The following is a 21,308-nucleotide window of genomic DNA, read 5'->3' as shown; positions in this document are numbered from 1 at the left end:
TAAGTTGGATTTACTTCCAAGTAAAAACGCACAGAATTTTTGTTCTATTATGGGTTTATCCACCAGTGTCCTCCACCTCAATTAGATTTCCCAGCTTTTCGCTGCTGAGAAATAGACCTGGCTCCAATTCACAGGTGTGTTATTTGTGTAAAATTGCACAGAAATAATTTAAAGTGATTGTCAAGTACATGCACTTAGATTTTATTTATTTATTTATTTATTTATTTATTTATTTATTTAGCATTACCTGACATTTTCAGAAGGTAAAATTAAAATTCTGTACCACTTCAGACTGCTGGTTGGGGTTAACACCTCCATTAAAAGACAGCAGGAAAAATCCCTGCACGCAGAAAGCTAGATTTCAGGGACTGGGGTTTTAGTCTAGCCTCCTCCCTGACATACTAGATTTCTGTGCACAGGGAATTGTTTTTGTGGACAAGGAGTCAGTTGTGTCCCTCCCTCCCTTCCCTGTAGTCTAAAGAAACATAATCCAGACACAGTTTAACTACCTTATTCATTCATTTAATTTGTTGTTTTATTTATTAAATAAATTAAAATACAAAATGAAAACACAAAATACATAATAAAACGAAAGCAAAACAAATCAGTAACTCCCGGGTGCACATTTAAAAGGCCATGGGTTGTTGAATTAATATTTTTTGACTGGCACCTGAAGATATGCAATGAAGGTGCCAGGTGAGCCTCCATAGGGAGAGCGTTCCGCAAGCAAGGAGCCACCACAGAAAAGGCCCTACCCTCTGGACCTCTTGAGGATGAGGCACACAAAGAAGGGCCTCAAATAATGATCTCAGGGTCTGGGTCGGTTTATATGGGGAAAGGTAGTCTTTGACGTATTGCTGTCCTGAGCCGTTTTAAGGCCTTATAGATCAAAACCAGCACTTTGAACTGGGCCTGGAAACTAACAGGCAGCCAGTGCAGTTGGGCCAGGGTCGGTGTAATATGCTCAAAAACCACCTTGCCCCCCGTGAGCAACCTGGCCGCTTGAGAGACCTGTGGTGATTTCTTGCGATTAGACCTCAACTGCGTTGCCAAGGCAACATGGGACTAGGCCGCAGGAGAGATGCTTTTCAGTGGCAACTAACATGGCCAGAGAATTGCATCGCAACCAGGCACCGTAGTCTGAAAGCTGCATTCTGGGCCCGTAGGAAGCTCCAAGTCAACGCTTCCTTGACTGAAATTGTGCACGCGCATGCACACCTTGCCATGTTGCAGGCATCTGTGTGGCCTACTGATTTGAGAGCTGAAATGCCCTTCTCAGTTTTCCCTCTTTCGCCACTCACCCATGCACACCCTTCTCTTTGCCTCAGTGCTCTGGGAGACAGGCCTCAGGGGGCCCAAGCCATTAACTGAACTTGGCCCCCGCATAGCCCAGAAAAAAAACTGGTGGAGCGCCATTTTTAGCCTTTTGCGCACCCCACCCCACCCTGAACGCACAGAGCGCATGGCAGAGAGCGAAGGAGAGAGAGAGGCGCCTTCGAGGCTCCAATCGGGTAGACGGCAGGGCCAAAGCCTTGCATGTGAGCTCGCCCCACAACAAAGGTTGAGGTTGCATGATGGTCTACCCCCCCGCCCCGGCGTAGGTGGCTTCCCCCCGGTGACTGCGCAGTCGCCGCTATCCTAGGGGATCTGTAGGGACTTCGTGCATTGCAACGCAAAACTTGTGTTGAAGAGTGTCATAAACCCCTCGAAGCGGGTGAAGATGGAGGGAAATGAACAGCCCTGCTTTATAACATGCAAAAGTTAAAATACTGAAGCAGGTTAAAATGTCCTCCGCTTTCTAAATGTCTGGGTAGGAATGTTTTTAACAGGCGCTGCGAACAGTATGAGCTTGATCTCAATAAGCGGGGAGTTCCAAAGTGCAGCTGCTGTGACACTAAACGACTTTGTTGTTGTTGTTGTTTAGTCATTTAGTCGTGTCTGGCTTTGCTTGTTGTTGTTGTTTAGTCATTTAGTTGTGTCCAACTCTTCGTGAACCCATGGACCAGAGCACGCCAGGCACTCCTGTCTTCCACTGCCTCCCGCAGTTTGGTCAAACTCATGCTGGTAGCTTCGAGAACACTGTCCCACCATCTCGTCCTCTGTTGTCCCCTTCTCCTTGTGCCCTCCATCTTTCCCAACATCAGGCTCTTTTCCAGGGAGTCTTCTCTTCTCATGAGGTGGCTAAAGTATTGGAGTCTTTTAGCTTCACGATCTGTCCTTCCAGTGAGCACTCACGGCTGATTTCCTTATGAATGGATGCGTTTGATCTTCTTGCAGTCCATGGGACTCTCAAGAGTCTCCTCCAGCACCATAATTCAAAAGCATCAATTGTTCGGCAATCAGCCTTCTTGATGGTCCAGCTCTCACTTCCATACATCACTACTGGGAAAACAACTTAAGCTCTAACAAATGCGGGACGGTTGTTACGTTTGTGTGCCAATCCCCCCCCTCCCCAATCGAAGTAATTTTGAGTGGGCATGTGTGAGATAAGGCAATCTCGTCATAGCTGTCAACGTTTTCCTTTTTTTAAGGGAAATAATTCATTTATTCTGAATAGGATTCCTTGCAAGAAAAGGGAAAAGGTGACAGCTAATTATCTCATAGGTTTGGAGTAAGTCATCTCCCTTTTTTTAAAAAAAAAATGCCTGTGGCAGCCATTTTGTGCTGCTACCCACCGCACTCTTATCAATATATGAGTACCGACGCTTCAGTTTTTTTGCCCGCGAAACACACAAAAAGCAAAATAACTACTGGCTGTAAGAAACAAAATTCCAGAATGTCGCAATAGATTGCAGTGTGGGAGGTGTTTCCCCCCTCCCCGGCTTCATCCCAAAGCGCTGTTGCTGCTGCTGTGACATTTTAAAGGATTTGTGGGAAGGAGGAGGAAATCAGACAGGCCTGGTTGAGGCCGAGCAGAGACAATGGAGGGATGTGGGGGACCTTTGATCTGCCCCATATTGCTCCCATCATCAGCATGGGATGAAGCCACAGAAGAGCTTCTGGCCTGCGTCTAGAACTGAAACGGTGCCATCAGATTTTCATTTTTTTAAAAATGTGACCGTTTGGGGAAGACCCTACTGTTCATTCGCAGGATGAAATAGGTAATATATATATATATATATTTGCTTGCAAATGTTTGGTTCCTTCTAGCGTAGTTTGCAGAAGGAAGCCAAGTTTTGCTAAGCATGGTTTGTCTGCCAGAAAGGAAGGCAAGTTTCATGGTCATTTGTTTACGCCGAATGTTGAACAAGCACAGATGTGGGGGGAACTCGTTGAAAAAGGCCCATGAGCAGAAGCGGCAGAGGAAGTGAATCTAACGGGGAAGGCAATTTTTTGTTTTGGTACTAATGAACTCTGTGCCTTTATGCAGTCTCGCCGTGTCTACTGGCAAAGTGCTCTTCTTGGGACCATCTTCAATGTGATAACATTTATTTAAGTTGCTCCTTAGAGGGCAGAAATTTTTGAGAATTATTGAACACAGAACAAAAGGGTATGACGTTGCATTTCTGCCTTTTGGGAGGTACTTATGGGCATTACCACATTTAATCACCCAGATGTCAGGAATATTTTGCATTCAAGATCTTGGAATATTTACTCTGTGTGTGTGTGTGTGTGTGTGTGTGTGTGAAGCAGAGGCTTGCACAAAATCAAGTCTTCATGCATCAGGGCCTTGGGTTGCAACAATTGTGTATGTGTGCCAGGGAAGTCGCTGAGTCTTTCTTAGGTAAAAGGTAAAGGTACCCCTGCCCGTACGGGCCAGTCTTCGACAGACTCTGGGGTTGTGCGCCCATCTCACTTAAGAGGCCAGGGGCCAGCGCTGTCCGGAGACACTTCCGGGTCACGTGGCCAGCGTGACATCGCTGCTCTGGCGAGCCAGAGCCGCACACGGAAACGCCGTTTACCTTCCCGCTGGTAAGCGGTCCCTATTTATCTACTTGCACCCGGAGGTGCTTTCGAACTGCTAGGTTGGCAGGCGCTGGGACCGAGCAGCGGGAGCGCACCCCGCCGCAGGGATTCGAACCGCCGACCTTTCGATCGGCAAGTCCTAGGCGCTGAGGCTTTAACCCACAGCGCCACCTGCGTCCCTGAGTCTTTCTTACCTCTACACAAAGGTGAATTTCAACTGGTTGAAGCAGTCAGTGAGCTGGTTTGCAAAAGCTCACAGGTGTTTTGCTTCTTTTGGTTACTGCTCACGGTTAGTGAAAAGAGAGCTTAGCCACAAATCCCAGTTTAGATGGCATTTTAAGCTAAACTTTGATTTGGCTCAGCACATCACATCAGTTAAAGTAACTGGGGAGGAACAAACTGGCTGTGAGCATCTCTACGGGTGTCTGCATGTTCATGCATTCTCGCTAAGCCAAGATTTAGTGTGTCTTGTGAACCAGGCCAATATGTAGCGGTCAGTAAGCACTGGGTTTTGCATTTGTTAACTTGGCCTCAGTTTTCTGAAATCTTAATATCTAACTCCAGTGCTTTTTTTCTGGGGGTACACAAGGGTACGAATATCCCTAAACATTTTGTGAATCTTTGTAATTTGTCCATTTACTGTATTTATTTTTCCCGATTTGAACTATAAAACGGTGGTTTTCTTGAGTCAAATTTTTTTTAGAGTAATTTTTTTTTTTAGAGTAAACATTTTTTTAAAGAAAAAAAGCACTGTCTCACTCCCTCTTTATTCGTGCTTTTGGGAAGAAAATGAACAACAGTAGTATCTGGTGTGACACGATGCTATGAATATTAATTTAGTCAGGATATAGCTGAGGAATGTTTGAAACCAGTTAAGAAGTTGATGAGTGGTTTTTTTTGGGGGGGGGGTTTACATGTGCTGAAAATGGTCACAATGGAAAGAATAGAAAGTGGCGCATATCCCAAAGCAGCAAGCTTGGAAGAGGTGGCTAAATTGCTGCAGGCTTCAGGGATGGCACTCAGCGCTTGCTGCATGATGCTGAAGTAAAATCCATCCTAGGCAGAGATTTCTTTGCAAGGAAGCTAGAAGCGTAGAGAAATTGACTTTTGTCCCTGCTGACATGTCTCCTGGTACTCGAGTGACAGATTCCATTAACTTTATTAATGAATTCATTGGCTTTGAGGATTGGGGTAGAGGGATCTGGAGGAAAGCGGTTTTCTAGAATGACTTGCTTCTTGCTTATTCGACATCAAGCGTGAAAATCGCACTGAGAACTCAAAACTCTGTGCTCATCATAAAGCATGCCAATCAACAAAAAAAGGTGCATATAGAAAATGTAGAAATAAGCAGCCTTGGTTAGCGTGTTCTCTCATTATTATTTTTGCAGAATATTGACATTTCTGGCAGGGAACTGTGTGGGAACAGAAGGAAATAATAGATGATGACTAAGGGGAAGGGAATGTAACTAGAGACTAAAAAATGCGATTAGATGCAGATCAGGCCAAAAAAACAAACCTTTCTGCTTATTATGCAAATTTGCAATCAACTGCAATTTGTGTGAAATGTGCATTGAGTACTGTACATGAGTTTCATTAGTGCATCTTCCAAGGAACCATAACCTGAGGTAACAAGGCCCGCCTCTCAGGATTTCATGAGCCTCGTATACAATTTGGCTAGGAAAAAGGGGGGAATGTGGGTGTGCCCCCCCCCAATAATTCAGTTCAATTTTTACTCTGCTAATGTGCTTCTCATGTGACATCTCACCAGACATTTTGGGAGGCTATGGGAAGACTGGAAAGAGTTGTTCCTGTTTTAAGGATGGGTGGCAGAGAAGCAGTAATATGCAAGTTGGGCGAAGAATGTCACCATCTTGAGTATATAGAGAGCACTGTATATCTTCTCGCTGAGGTAAGAAAAGGCCACAAGTTCTCACATTTGCCATGTTTCATTTCTGTTCTCTTTGTTCCTGTCAGGCATGGATGGGAAGAAATGCAGCGTATGGATGTTCTTACCTCTTGTGTTGACACTGTTTACCTCAGCAGGACTGTGGATTGTGTAAGTGACCTTTATGGACCTTTTATGGTTTCTGGGTGGAATAATTTTCTTTGGAGCAACATTATTCAAGAGGTCTCGGCATGCTTCAGGATGAACAGTTGTTCGCTGAAAGAGCATTGCTCTGTCATTCTGCTGAACAACTTGCCTTCTTCCAGGAACCAGCCCTGACACCCCACCCCTCATTTAGGGACCCCTGACCATTAGGTCTGTTTACCTTCCCGCCAGAGTGGTACCTATTTATCTACTTGCACTTTAATGTGCTTTCGAGCTGCTAGATTGGCAGGAGCAGGGACTGAGCAACGGGAGCTCACCCCGTTGCGGGGATTCGAACCGCCAACCTTCTGATCAGCAAGCCAGTGTGATGTAGTGGTTAAGAGCGGTGGACTTGTAATCTGGTGAACCAGGTTCGATTCCCCGCTCCTCCATACGCAGCTGCTGGGTGACCTTGGGCTAGTCACACTTCTCTGAAGTCTCTCAGCCTCACTCATCTCACAGAGTGTTTGTTGTGGGGGAGGAAGGGAAAAGGAGATTAAAAGCCGCTTTGAGACTCCTTCAGGTAGTGATAAAGCGGGATATCAAATCCAAACTCTTCTTCTTCTAGGCTCTGTGGTTTAACCCACAGCGCCACCTGCGTCCCTTTTACCCTTCATTTAGAATTGTCCAAATGTCTTCATTCCTATTTTGGCAGGTATTTTATAGCAGTAGAAGACAACAACATTATTCCGCTAAATGTGCTGGACAGGTAATATATATATATATATATATTTTAAATCTTACTTTCTAATGACACAGTCCATTATGCTTCACAGTATCAAATCAGCACATGAACTCAAATCAGTGCTGGGAGCCCTATCCTACTGACCCCTACAGAGAAGCAGAATTAGTTTCCCTGGAATGCATCATATACTGTAATCCTTTTAGCTGACTTTACACAGCAATGCTCTCGGCTAATAGCCTAGGGCAGTGATGGTCAAACTTGGCCCTCCAGCTGTTTTGGGACTACAACTCCCATCATCCCTAGCTAACAGGACCAGTGGTCAGGGATGATGGGAACTGTAGTCCCAAAACAGCTGGAGGGCCAAGTTTGGCCATCACTGGCCTAGGGTTTTATCCACCAAACAGCAATGTAAATAGAAGAAATGAGTGGAAACAGTGCAGAGTTTCTTATGAATTGAAAGTTACTCTGCTTGATTTTGCAGTCTGCTAATACCACCTTCCTTTTCTTACAATCTACTACTAGCACGTTTTCTTTTTTAAAAGCAAGAGTAGGTCAGGCTTGAATGAGCCACCATTTGCTTTTTTTAAAACCAGAGCTCAGAAGTCCACCAGCTGCAGTCAGTTGCAAAACCGTGGTGCAGACGATGGAGCCAGTCTTGGTTACCTACTGCACCCAATGAACCCTGCATTGGCCTGAATTAGTGCCTCCCATTAAAATGACAGCTAAAGCAGAACAGCAGAAGCCCCTGCCCAGATGGGGGAAGCAGGAGACAACCTTGCCACATCCCCTTCCTAGGTAGCATGCAGGTGAGGGCCAGCAAGGAAACCCCCATTCCATCCATGACCACGACAGCCTTTCTCACCCATCCCTGCTGGCTGTCCCTTGTGCCAGCCTCTACAGCTTCAGTCACAGTTGGGACAACTGTCCAATGCAGCCTGTTGTCAGGGCCGGCCCAAAACATTTTAGCACCTGAGGCAAACCCCAAAATGGCCCCCCTCTCATGTCAGGAAAGAAGAGGTGCGGGAAGATCTACATCAGGAACAAGGGGGGAAAGAAATACTGACATTAGGATCTGCTGCCCCTGTGAATTCTGCCACCTGAGGCAGTTGTCTCACCTTGCCTCTTGGTTGGGCCGGCCCTGAATAAAGATCTACATTGGGATCTGCTGTCCCTGTGGATTCTGCCACCTGAGGCAGTTGTCTCACCTTGCCTCATGGATTGGTCAGCCCTGCTTGGCGTTGCTCAGTAGCAACCAAGGCATCAAATGGAGGACCGCTAGCATTGCTGCTACTGTCTGTCCCAAGCTCTGCAGATTGGACTGACCCAGGTTGTTGCCCCCCCCCCCGACCAGTGCCCTTTTAAATTTGGCAGATGGTTTGGTGTTGCACACACATATACACACCCATTAGGTAGAGGGAGTCTGTCACTGCAGGCAGGTCTAATTCAGGGATCAGGAACCAGCAGCCCTCCCAATGTGGTTGGGCTATATACAGGGGTCAGCAAACTTTTTCAGCAGGGGGCTGGTCCACTGTCCCTCAGACCTTGTGGGGGGCCAGACTATATTTTGCGGGAGGAAATGAACTAATTCCTGTGCCCCACAAATAACCCAGAGGTGCATTTTGAATAAATAGACACATTCTACTCATGTAAAAACACGCTGATTCCCGGACTGTCTGTGGGCCGGATTTAGAAGGCGATTGGGCCGGATCCGGCCCCTGGGCCTTAGTTTGCCTACCCATGGGCTATAACTTCCATCATGGCTGGTGATGGTGGGATTGGAGTCCAACCTTTGGAGAGCTACACAGGTTCTCCATTCCTGTTCTAAACTAAATCACATTCAGTAACATTCAGTAACCAGCCCTGCAATTCTGACTTGTGTATGATTCATTTCTTTTTTTCATCCCTTAGGAAGGAAGGTCCCCAAAAGCCTCCTTATATAAGGTAATGAAGTCACTTTCCACCCTTTATCTCTCTCCACGTCTTTCCCCCCCCCCCCAAATAAGGCCCATTTTTAAACCAGTGGACCATTTTACTGATTTATGCATCTCTGTTGCAGGCTTAGTTGAATTACAATGATGCGCATTATATTTTTGAAGTATTGCAGGTGACGCCCCTCCTGCAAGCTGTGTGTTTAGCCAAGTCATGAACATGGCAGCATTTCTAGGTAGGCGTTGCATGGAGAATGTCTGGCTTCTTCTTTTATTTTTTTGTCTCTTCTAATTTGTGTTAGCGAACTACCAGGTTCAGCTTAGTAAAGGTGTTGTCAAGGTGAGGCCCAGGAATCTGCAGCTATTATGGCTTAGTTCTCACTGAGGGGGTGTTTGGGCTGGACAACTTGAGACTGAAGGTCATGTGGGGGACTCCTCCTTCATAAAAAGAATTGAAATCTTTCAACGCAGAAGATTAGAATGTCAGGTAGAAGGCTAGACTAAGTCCCTTTTTCCTGACATGCTGGATTTCTGCATGCAGGGTGTTTTTTTAATGGAGGAGCAACCAATTGTCGGAAACCCTACCTAATCTCAAGTTATTTAGCTCAGATGCAGGTTTTAGGCTTGGCATCAGCATCTAACATCTTTGGGCATGGCCCATCAGCTCTGACACCTACCTGGGTTTGGGGTTTACTTAGCAGCAGAGCTGGCTGTCATTTTAAATTTCCCACAATGCCCTGGAGCGACACTACACTGTGTTGTTAATAAACATTTCAGGCAGTTTGCAGCACTGCTATCTGCCCCTCAAAGCTGCTCCAACATATTTACTGCCTCTGAGAACTAGGCCTGTAAAACAGGGGTTGCTAACCCATGGCCCGCAGGCAAGATCCAGACCCGCAAGGTTTTGTGACTCCTGAGACACCACCACCCCTTTAAGTTTGTCATTTTGAATTTGTAGTGCTATGATTCCAAATGATTTTTTTTTGTAGCATTAAAGCTCCTCCAAAAATTTCCATTTATTTTTAAAACTTTTTTTACAGACTGCTCCAATAGGTTCTCAGATGCAATACTGCAATGCCAAAAGATTTTTTGTGGCCTCCCAAGGCCACTCAAAATTTGTTCATTAAAAAAAGACTGCTTTTTTTTTTTTTTTTAAAGAGACAATTCTTGCAGGTTTCCTTCTGCAATTCTATGATGCCAAATATTTTTGTGACCCACCCATAAGACCCACCAAAATTTGTAACAGCAACAACAACAACATTTGTTTCCCCATACTTCTTTTGCATTTTGGCCATTGCTCACTTTGACATGTAGCCCTCAGAGGCCCACAGCCCAAACAGGTTATCTGCCCCTACTATAAATAACATATGCAAAGGTTGGGTAAAATATCCTGATAGTGAAACATTGTAGTCGCCGTATATTTTTGCTTGTTTGTTTTTAATCATCTCATTTTTCAGGCAATATTTGTTTTTATTTGCATGACACTTGATATCAGTTTCTAATGCTTTAAATCCTGCATGTGTGTGAGCACAGCAATAATGTGATTATGCATATAATAATGGTGATAATGTTTGTTATATAACGTTCGCAACCCTTCTTATAATTGATGGTCAGTATTTCTTTGCTAGGGTTAGGAACTGAGCTGTAGTAGCCCTATAGCAGGCTTATAAATCTACGCTCACCTGGTTACCTGGGATGTGTAAGAATGGCCTGTAGGCCATTGGTTATGCCAGTTAGGGCTGATGGGAGCTGTGGTCCAAAATATCTAGAAGGCTGCCCATTGGCTACCTCCAGTCTACATATATACAAGGAAGACTCTTCTGACAAAAGTTTATGGTATGCTGTTTCAAATATAGGGTGACCAGATCCAAAGGAGTGCAGGGCACCTATGTGTAGAAGAAGGGAGTTTGGCAGGTATGTAAACTGGAGCTACCAAAATTCCTTTTCCTACACCACTGTTAAAAGTACCAAAGGCCTGGCTGCCTTTGCTTCTGGGTCATCCTTTGTAGGCAAGATTCAACCACAGTGGAGATGGTTAATGGGAGAGAGGCTTCTAGGGTCCTATCAGGTCTTAATTGTTCCGGGTGGCATTGCTTTTGACTGACCAAGAAATAACTCAGGAGGGAGGCTCTTGCAAGTCTGCTGCCCCAGAATTAAAAGAGGGTGGATACTTTTGCACTTCTCAAGCTCCATAGCCAGGCTGTGGTGGGTGCATTTGTAAACCTGTCTCCAGGCCTGTTTGGGCCTAGAATTATATTGACGTTTGGAGTCATAATTGCGCATGAGTGTCACGTTCTCGTTCCTCATTTCAGCGCTTGTTGTGGCTGTCCTCCGCTTTATTCAGCTAAAGCCAAAAGTTTTGAATCCCTGGCTCAATGTGAGCGGCCTGGTGGCGTTGTGCTTGGCCTCCTTCGGAATGACTTTGCTGGGCAATTTCCAGGTATTGTGTGTGATCGTGTTCTCTCTCTCTCTCTCTCTCTCTCATCTTCCCCAATAACTGACTCTCTCCCTAAGCCACACCCCTCACCAGCAGCTCTTTGCACCTTCCGTGAGTGTTTTTTGGCTGGAATGTGTCTGTGGTCTCTTGATAATACCTCTTACTTGCCTGGATGAAGGATAGAGAAAGTACAAACTAGCCTGTGCTACAAAGGCATCCTTTACATCCATTGCTCTGCTGCTTTTATCTCTGTCTCCTCCCGCCACTGACATTTGGCCTCCAGAAGGGCACCCAGAAGGGAATGTGGCCCTCGACTGAAAAATCTTCCCTACCTCTTGTCTGTCCTGAATGGGAGTGACTCTCCAGGTCCCACGTTGAGGTCTTTCCCATCACCTGCCATTTTCAACTAGACAAGCCAGGGGTCGAAACTGGTATATTCTGCATGCAAAAGATGCGCTCTGCCCTAGAGATCTGTGCCTGGCATATATGGGCGTCTTTTTAATGTTTCTAGACCACTGTTCTGTTGTCACATTCCAAGTGGAATCGAAACACATGCAATCGCATGTTGCAGTTGATACGTATGAGCAAAAAAACCCACACAAAAACAGAGGCCAACCAGAGAATATTGAGAAGCAAAGCAGCTTGTAAGCTTGATCTTTATTGATCTGTTGCCACAGGGTGCTCCCCTCACCTGCAGGAAAGGAGGAGGAACCCAGAACAATGGCGTGCAAGGCTTTATATGGACTTTTGAAATTGCTACCCTGTAGATCAAGACCACCCCCAGAAACATCATACATGCATCACAGAAGGGGTGTAACCTAAGACCACCCCTCAGATACATCATACCTACATCACAGAAAAGGCGGTCTAAAACAGAAATTTGAATGTTGTTTTTCTCCTGTTGTTATCTCCTGTCTGGCAGGTTACTTGATTGGATTGCCTGGGGAGCCTGGCCAGTCTTTTGTAATGATAAATACTTAGTTCCTGGGCCAGGTCGCAGGCTCACACCCTATTCAAACACAGACATACCCTTAAGACAGAATTTGTGAAGGAAAAGACAATGGGGAGGCTTTTCCATTTGACCTTGCAGAGAATACACCTGGTCAGCCTGGGAGTCAAAATGGCTCCATGGCTGCTTTCCTGTGCAGCTTCAGACATGTGGCCTATGTACGTGTTTGCTTGGTACATTTATGAACCTTTATTATATACATAAGACCTTAATTTATTTATTTCAACATACTACATCCCCATAATCCCTGGCTGTGCTGGCTGGCGCTGATGGGAGTTAAGATTCTAACAACATCTTGGAAACCTGCCAATTCCCCATCTATACAGAATACTTCAGCCAGATTCAGTTATTTGTTTCGGCCATGAGCCATTAGGAAGTTTACAAATGTGGTGATTCAAATAGTTTACAAATTAAAACATATGTCAGGTCTGCAACAGAACCCAAAATGTGAAACTTTGTTAAGTTCACATGGGCCACTCTGGGCGGCTGCCAACAGAATATACAATAACAACAACAGAACACCACATGTTAAAAGCTTCCAGATACAGGACTGCCTTCAGATTTAATCTGTCCCCCATCAGATAATCTTCCCTTTCACACTATGCGATCACAAGGCTCATTGCTGCTTTTTCTTGAGGCACCACAAACGATGGTCTGTTTGTTTGTTAATGATTAAACAGTGAAACAACCATGTTTTGTCAGTGTGTCTGAATTAAGGCATTATCTCATTAGTTTCTAGTTCAATAGCCTGTTAATAATAATCTACAGTAAATGTCTAGAACAGAGTTATTCTATTATGACAGGGAAAGGAGTATTTGTGCTGGAAGAACCTCTAAACCCCAAAGCCTACTGACCTCATACTGACCAGGATGGAGGGTGGGGAGGAGAAAGTTGCAGAGGAAATTAGTATGCCAGCTGGAATATTTTCACCTCCTTTTTCTCTCTCTGTCTGTGTCAGAGGAACAAGCATTCTGGGTTCAGTGGCTCCGAAAACCTCCCCTCTTCTGCCCCATCACACCCCTTATTGCCGTTGTGGCTGTTGGAGCACTGACAACAGAGCAGCAAGGGTGGCAGAAGTTTCCATGTCACATTAAAGACAGGTCAAGGACAGGACTCCTTCACCGCCTGCAGACCTCCTTCTCTGTGGGTGAAGGGAGAGATCTCCTGTATCCCATGGCTTCTGGGGTGTGTTTTCTGGGATTATAGCACTGTGCCCTAAACAATGGTAATGTCCCTTCTTCTGTGGCTTCCTTCTCTTTTACTATACTCTTAAATGACTCATCTTCCCCACTGGCAAAATCTCTTTAAATATATATATATATCTATCTCAAATTTATACATTTCACTGATTTTACAATCATTTTTACCTTTCAAAACTTAGCTTCCTTCCCCCACTTTCCTTAAATTTATTTATAACATATTCTGCTTATACAAATTAATTTGTTCCTTTACTCATCTTCTTTAAATATGTACTCTTACGAAACTGCAGGTTGTTACAATAATCCTGCCAGTGTTTTTATCTGTTTACAATTTATCCATGAGTATTCAATAAACCATTTCCATTCTTTTGTAAAAAGTTTGTTATCTTGATTTCTTATTCTTCCGGTAAGTTTCACCCTTTCTGCATATTCTATAAGTTTTTGTATCTATTCTTCCTTTGCTGGGACTTCTTCTTTCCGTTTTTGGGCAAGTAGCATTCTTGCCGCTATAGTCATATATGTGAATAAGTTTCTATACATTTTAGGTAGTTCTGTCCCTATAATTCCCAAGATTTTGCCCCTGACAAAATCTCAGTGCACCTTTGCTCGTTGTGTGCTGCTCTTCTTTAATACTCAAAAGATGTGCTTTCAGCATGCAGGGCAGAGTGGATCCCTCCCTGCTTTAAAAGGATCTCCTGCCTAGCTTCATCTAGCCGCCAGATGGCACTTTCTGTAAATTCAGTATTCCCAGACAGCTGCTTCTCTTTCAGGCTGTCTCCATCCTCCTTTTGAGTATCATGTTTCTCGACTCCCTCCCTGTCTCGTATAGAAACGTAGAATCGTAGATCCGAAAGGCACATGGTCACCTAACCTTCAGCCCTTCTCATAGAGGTAGGCCCTTCATCCTGACATCCCAGCACCCCTGAAATGATGGCGTGCTGCAAGTAGGAGAGGATCCTGTCTTACTGTGTGCCTAGCAAGATAATCAGCCATCAAGCACACCGCATTACAAGCCGCCTTTGAAACGCCATCAGATTTTTGCATGCTCTGCAGCTTGATAGGAGAAGGGCAAGACCTATCAAGCTCACACAGCTAGTGGCTCAGTTCTCATGGATTCTGTCCAAGGTGCCTGCAGGTCACGGAATGAATGTAAGCCGTGTTTTCGTGGGCCAAAATCTGATGCCCGCAAAAGCCCGGCTTAGGTGTCGCTTGATGTCAGGGCCCAGGCTGCCCCAGGCAGATGAGATGATTTATTTGGCAGATGTGAGGTAGGGAACGATACATCCATAAAAGGAAGCAGCACATTTATAAGAGAACAGGGCATTTGTGCTGAGGCGTGCAGGATTTACTACCACTTGCGTAAGAGCCGGCCATTCCTATAAATCCCAAACCCACCTACTGTCGTAAAGAAAGTACATTTCATGTAGAATTATTCTTCTAAGTGGATTAATAGCAACAGGAGGCCCGTAGGTCATGTTAAGCTTGCCACTCCCTGCAGCCTGTTATTGGTGCCAACCAGGACTGGGATACGGGAGAGGGTGTGGAACAGCACATCCTCTGTTCCCCAAAGAATCCTGGGTGCTGTTCAGGGTGCTGAGAATTGTAGCTCTGCGAGGAGTGGACTATAGTTCACAGGATTCTTTAGGAGGGTGCTACAGTTACCAGATTTTTTTCAATGAATCCGAGGACACTTTATTTATTTATTTTGAAGCTGAGTCAGTAGTGGGGATGGTGAGGCAAAAGACCCTGGGCCCAAGCACACATGCATATAAAGGTGCAAAGCCCTTCATTTGCACCCTGTGAAACATAAATGCTCTGAGTTTTTTAAAAACTGGGCAACGGCGTGTCGCCTGCCCGTGACTCCCGAGCCTCCCCCGATCTCCTTCCCCCTTCCCCCTTTGTTTTGACTGATCAGGGGAGGCTTGGGAGTTTCCCAGTTTTTTAAAAACTCTGTGCATTTATGTTTCACAGGGTGTGAAAGAAGGGCTTTGCACCTTGCCTGGCAGAGAAACCACACGCCTTGCGCCCCTCCTGGGCAACGCCCGCCTGTGACTTCCGAGCCTCCCCCAATCTGTCAAAACAAAGGGGGAAGGGGGATCTGTACCGCCGGACGTCCCTGGTTCCCCCTCGGCAGTGGCAGCAGCAGCAGCAGCAAGCAGCTCCTGAAGCCAGCCAGAGCCAACTGTGCTACCAGGCTGGCTCTGGGCTGCTGAGGCTGCTGCTGCCACGTTTCCCGGGGACAGATTTGCAAATCTGGGGACATTCCAGGGACGGAATTTGTCTGGGGACAGATTTGCAAATCCGGGGACTGTCCCCGGAAACTGGGGACACCTGGTATCCCTACTTTAAACGCCTTAGTTGTCTCTTCTGATCTGCTTCAGAAAGGGCAGAAGTGTTTCCTCTTCTTCTCCAGCTCTTCCATCCTTCTTTACTCCAGGCACATCTCGGGTGGGCAGATGCAAAAGACGACAGGGCTCCCGAACCTTTTAATAGCTGTACAGAAGAGAGAAGCTTGGCAGGTGTAACTTGCATGATACCATAGGTAAAGGTAAAGGGACCCCTGACCATTAGGTCCAGTCATGACCGACTCTGGGTTTGCGGTGCTCATCTCGCTTTATTGGCCAAGGGAGCCGGCGTACAGCTTCCGGGTCATGTGGCCAGCACGACTAAGCCACTTCTGGCGAACCAGAGCAGTGCACGGAAACGCCGTTTACCTTCCCACTGGAGTGGTACCTATTTATCTACTTGCACTTTGACGTGCTTTCGAACTGCTAGGTTGGGAGGAGCTGGGACCGAGCAACGGGAGCTCACCCCATCACGGGGATTCGAACCACCAACCTTTTGACCGGCAAGTCCTAGGCTCTGTGGTTTAACCCACAGCGCCACCCACGTCCCCTGCATGATAAGATACACCTGCTGAAAGCCCCTCTTCTGCACAAATATTAAATGTACAGGAGCTCCTTTTGCACCTTCCCACCTTATGCGTGCCTCTGAGTCATCAGCCTTGAAGGATTGAGGAGAAAGTAAAGTCATCCACACATCAAGGTATTCTCTCATGCATGCTGAGGTCAGCAGTGGCAGTATGACCAGGTTCGCTCTGGTTCCTTAGCAGAACCAGGTAAAGCAGAATCATCTGGAGGTTTGAGGGCAAGAGCCTTTTCTATCAATCACAACAAGGAAGGCCACCGGTTCTGTTGTCTTTGCAGCTTTCGAACGATGAAGAAATCCATAATGTGGGGACATCCCTGACCTTTGGTTTCGGCACCCTGGCCTGCTGGATTCAGTCTGCCCTAACGCTCAAAATAAACTTGAAGAATGAAGGAAGGAAAGCTGGGATCCCACGAGTCATCTTGTCAGCAGCGATAACCCTCTGCGTTGTCCTTTGTATCCTTTAATTCTGCACATTTTCACTCAAAGGCGGAAAGTTCACGATCTGATAAATTAGAGTTTCCAAGCGATGAACTGTTTGCATGAGGCTGTAGTTTGCCATTGCATTTATGAGTATCAGCACATGTACTGTGAAATCAAGTCTTAACACTAATCCCCAGAACTCATTCAAATTATGCATTTCTGAAACTATAAATTCTGCTAAAATTTAAATTTTGATGCAGGCGGTTTTTGTGTGCCAAGCATGTAAGCTTGGATTTTCAATGCAGTCCTGTGCCTTAAGTTGTGATCCTGTACCGACGTACCTGAAAGCAAGCCCTACAAAATACAATGGGGTTTACTTCTGGGCAGAAATGCATATAATTCTGCTCCTAAAGTGAAATCATATACACCCTTAACTGGGAGTAAGTTCAGTTTATTTCTGAGTATGTATAGGTTTGTACTGAGCAAGTCCCAAATTAGTCACCTGATGAAAAATGTGTTTTGACCAAGGGAAGATGCACAATATGAATACTCTGTGACCCTTTAGTAACTGCTCTGTTTTAAGAACATAACCTAAGAGTGTAAGAAGGCGACTGCTGGATCAGATCAAAGGCTTATTGAGCCCAGCATCCCTCTCTTACAGATGCTTAAGGGAAGGCCGCAATTTCTTCAACTATACCAAGCCTACAGAAGCCTGATACTAATGGCTTGAAAGAACAGAGATATAATTCCCCTTAATCAGTGGTGACATTAGCAACATATGAACTGACAGCTTATAGATTTAATTTTCTTTGGATAAATTCAATGGTATATGGAATGGGTTTACACAGAATATATTGGGGTACTGACAATTATATGTGCATTAGGCTAATAAGAATATACACATCTGTATGTGAATGTATGGTAAAGTATCAGTATTTTTTTCCTCTGTTACATTCTCACTCACTTTTTACTTTCATTCTTTCTCTCTTTTTTCTAAATGCAATTCTCTTATTATATATATATATATATATATATATATATATATATATATATATATAAAACACGCTATACCAGCCTACAGAACTTGTGATGCATTGAGCCAAATTCATCCCACTGGACAGCTATTGTGGTTTGCCAAGTTTGGGTAAAAGAGTTTGTGCTCTCAGTAAAGGGGGTGGGGGAGAGCATGATTGTGACTATGTGGCCCTGCCCTTGAACTCTGTACGCTGATTTGGGTCTTGTGGACAAAGGCTCCACCAACCTGCTTTCTTTACAAGACCTGATAAAGGCATGGGGCTGTGGGAAGTCTCGAGTGAGATTTGTGTATAGATTTTGTGTGTGTGCGCACAAGGCTACCATTTCCAGCACAGTTATTAGCAGGAATCATTTTGAGTGAAAATTGTGTAGATTCTTTCGGTGCATGGCACAGAGATCTTGAACAGAATTTTGAAGGTGCAAAACCAGAGATCCGTATTAAAAGGGTGCGGTTTTTTATGAATGTGCTCTCACTGTCACATGCAAAATTAGCTTTCCTTTCTCATCTCTTATCTCCTTGTTTTGCATACACACAGCATTGGAAACTTGCCAGCCTTATTATCCCTTTTGCATGCTTTTCCTCCAGCTAATGCAGTTCTCAGAAGACAGAGGTAAGGTTCTAATAAAACAACAGCAGCAAGTTGAGTCTGGTAAAAAAACCAAACCCACGTCATCTGAAATGTCCTTACATAAGCCTTGCGAAAGCATGATGAACTCTTGATGGATCAGTGTGCCGGTGTAATAAAGTGGGTGTCTGCAAAGGGGGGGGGGAATCTGTTTTAATACCAAATGGGATGCATAAGAAGGGGAGAAAAACTTGGCCCCCTCCTCTACTTGGCTTCTTTCAGCAGTGAATTCCCCATGAATACCAAAGCCCAAATGGGTTATGAAAAGGGCCAACCCTCCCATTGCACCTTGTGAAGAATAAATGATACAAAATAAGAGACATAATAATAATAATAATAATAATAATAATAATAATAATAATAATTTATTTATACTCCACCCATCTAGCCGGGCTTCCCCAGACACTCTGGGCGGCTTCCAAGCAAATATTAAAATACAGCAATACATGAAACATTAAAAGCCTCCCTAAATAGGGCTGCCTTCAGATGTCTTCTAAAAGTTTGGTAGTTGTTGTTCTCTTTGACATCTGGTGGGAGGGCGTTCCAAGTTGTAAGTTAAACGACTCACAGAATTCTACTTCTTTGGTGCAGAATTTGGGTTGCCTGCGTGCCGAATGTTTTATTCTTTAGCACAGTGTTGACACAGCCCTGCATGTAAGACAGCCTCATCCACGTTCTCTTGAGAGCCAGTGTGGTGTAGTGGTTAAGAGCGGTGGACTCGTAATCTGATGAACCGGGTTCGCGTCTCCGCTCCTCCACATGCAGCTGCTGGGTGACCTTGGGCTAGTGACACTTCTCTGAAGTCTCTCAGCCCCACTCACCTCACAGAGTGTTTGTTGTTGGGGAGGAAGGGAAAGGAGAATGTTAGCCGCTTTGAGACTCCTTCGGGTAGTGATAAAGCGGGATATCAAATCCAAACTCTTCTTCGTCTTTTCTTCCTGCGCTCGAGCGCCTCCTGCGCATTTTTCCTTGACGCCTCTCCAGATTTCATCTTGATGTCCCAGAAGTTCCACATGCACGCTGCGCGGATACAGTGGGGAATGGTGATGTGCTTTCTGTGCTACTTCGGCTCCTTTGCTGTGGAGTTCAGACACTACCGCTTCGAGATCATCTGCTCCGAGTACCAGGAGAACTTCCTCAGCTTTTCCGAAAGCCTCTCTGAAGCGTCCGAGTACCAAACAGATCAGGTGTAACCCAGGCCACTCTCTCATTCCTTTTGTCGTGGCGTTAGGTTCCCGTAGACACATGGTTGAACCCCTGATCCTATTCCTCCACCTTTTCTTTTTTTAATACTTGTTCATTTTCCATGCCTACAAGTTGCCAAAAAGTATTCCCCCCCTCCCAAAAAAACACACAGAACTAGGCATTTTAAGAGACACGGAACTGCCACCGCCCTTTGTGCCTCTTTCCCCCACTTCCTCATGATGTATTTTGCAACGCAGTGTGCTATGCAACGTAATACCAGCATCTCCCCAGGCACCTCTCATCGTTGGCCGGCAGAAGCGGGTGAAGACGCAGTCGCAGCCTATTCTGTGTCATGTTGTGGGTTTTGCAAGGAAGAGGCAGCAAAGGGATGTGGAGGCAGCTTTAGGAGGTCTAGTCCCACCCTAAGGGGACCTAGGAAAGGTGGGAGGCAGGAGTTTTCTAAATTCCTTGGTGCGGCTGCAATACAGTTCAGAACAAGATTGGCACCTTTGCTGCTATGGGCCTGGCTGTGCATCAGCTTCCTGTACTCCCCCCCCCTTAAATGCAAATTTTGAACCGCAGGAAGGGCTCCCAGAAAAGGTAGCTGCCTCCCCTCACTCTCATCCCTAGTGCGCCAGGGAATTTGCTCCCAGTCTGTGCCAGTCCCTGCGATCTAGGGAGTTCCTTCATTTCTGGATTTGTTGCTTGGTTGGGAAACATGGAAGCTGCAGCTTCTAGTGCAGGCATCCCCAACCTGCGGCCCTCCGGATCTTTTGGCCTACGACTCCCATGATCCCTAGGTAACAGGACCAGCGGTCAGGGATGGTGGGAATTGTAGTCCAAAACATCTGGAGGGCCGAACGTTGGGGGTACCTGTTCCAGTGTCTGTCTACCTCCATTCCTTGCTTCCAGCTTCCCCCCACCCCCACCCAGCCAATTGCAGCAAGCAGGTCTCTGAAGATGCCACACAGAGGATGAGGCATGGATCAGCTGTGTGCATGCGTGGAAGAAGACAAGAGCCACAGCTACTTAGATTTAACAGGTTACCCCCAAGCTGCAGCCTGCTATTGCATTACCTCTCTCCTTATTGCGTGGCACGAGTCTTTTAAAAGCGGAAGGGCCTTGCTGGAAGGGGAAAGCTGGCAAACCTCGAAGCAGCCTAGTCTACTAACTAAAGCACCAGGGCGAAGGGGAGAGGGGAACCTCTCATTCTTCTCCTGAAACTCAGGGGTTAAGGTTGCCACCTTTCCCCTAAACGTTAGGGCTTTTGTGGTTTCCAGAACCATGCTGAAATACTGCAGGTGACAATTTGCTGGCTAGGAGGAGGATGAATGAAGTTCACCCACTGGAGCATCTACATTTTTAAATAAATGCAGTCAACATTCCTTAGTTCTTTTCTCCTGCTGCTGATGGGCATGGGGTTTGGTTCAGGGCTTCCAAGTTAAATGATTGGAAATGAATGCATGGTCAAAACATGGGAGAGTATCCTATGATTGCATTGGGCCAAAGTCTGCTGTTGGACATGGACTATTTTGCTTTTTTTTTTTTTTTAAATCCACTATGTAAAGTACACAAATGTCTCAATAGGTAGAAAGGTAGGTTTGGGGGAGGGGCTGTAAGAGGTGAAACCAACACAAATGAGTTTTATACACAGCATACAGCAACTGAGATGCACACAAATACACATAGATAAATTAGGCTTCTGTTCAAATGTGTTTTACTGTAAATATGTGATTTTTTTTAAAAGAAAATGTTTTACGTTGTATCATTTTATATTTTGAAATTTTATCGGAAGGAAAGGTCTGTTTGTGAAAGGTTTTTCATTTTTGTTTTTCCTGATATGCAACCACTCAAGCTG

General features: G+C 45.4%; 1 protein-coding gene across 24 annotated transcripts in view; it reads left to right on the top strand.

The window, feature by feature from the left end:
* TMEM150C (transmembrane protein 150C) overlaps positions 1 to 20,989 on the top strand; it is a 52,513-nt gene extending 31,524 nt beyond the window's left edge. For 8 of the 24 annotated variants that reach the window (XM_079991087.1, XM_079991089.1, XM_079991084.1 and 5 more), the window contains 7 exons: positions 5,881 to 5,962; positions 6,651 to 6,704; positions 8,589 to 8,621; positions 8,777 to 8,844; positions 10,921 to 11,048; positions 16,460 to 16,637; positions 19,250 to 20,989. In XM_079991087.1, the coding sequence (XP_079847213.1) occupies positions 5,881 to 5,962; positions 6,651 to 6,704; positions 8,589 to 8,621; positions 8,777 to 8,844; positions 10,921 to 11,048; positions 16,460 to 16,637; positions 19,250 to 19,458 (752 nt within the window). In that variant the 3' untranslated portion in view covers positions 19,459 to 20,989. Of the gene's footprint in view, positions 1 to 1,187; positions 1,561 to 1,626; positions 1,779 to 3,079; positions 3,102 to 4,814; positions 5,229 to 5,880; positions 5,963 to 6,650; positions 6,705 to 8,588; positions 8,622 to 8,776; positions 8,845 to 10,464; positions 10,523 to 10,920; positions 11,049 to 16,459; positions 16,638 to 19,249 lie in introns of those variants that run through there. The other 16 variants (XM_079991082.1, XM_079991096.1, XM_079991101.1 and 13 more) reach the window with 10 other exon arrangements.
* Positions 20,990 to 21,308: the final 319 nt, after the last annotated feature.

The sequence above is a fragment of the Podarcis cretensis genome (genome assembly GCF_951804945.1).
Source record: "Podarcis cretensis genome assembly, chromosome: 9".
Lineage (NCBI taxonomy): Eukaryota > Metazoa > Chordata > Lepidosauria > Squamata > Lacertidae > Podarcis > Podarcis cretensis.
The sequence above is the reverse complement of the archived record's forward strand: the minus strand, read 5'-3'. Positions and strand labels throughout refer to the sequence as shown.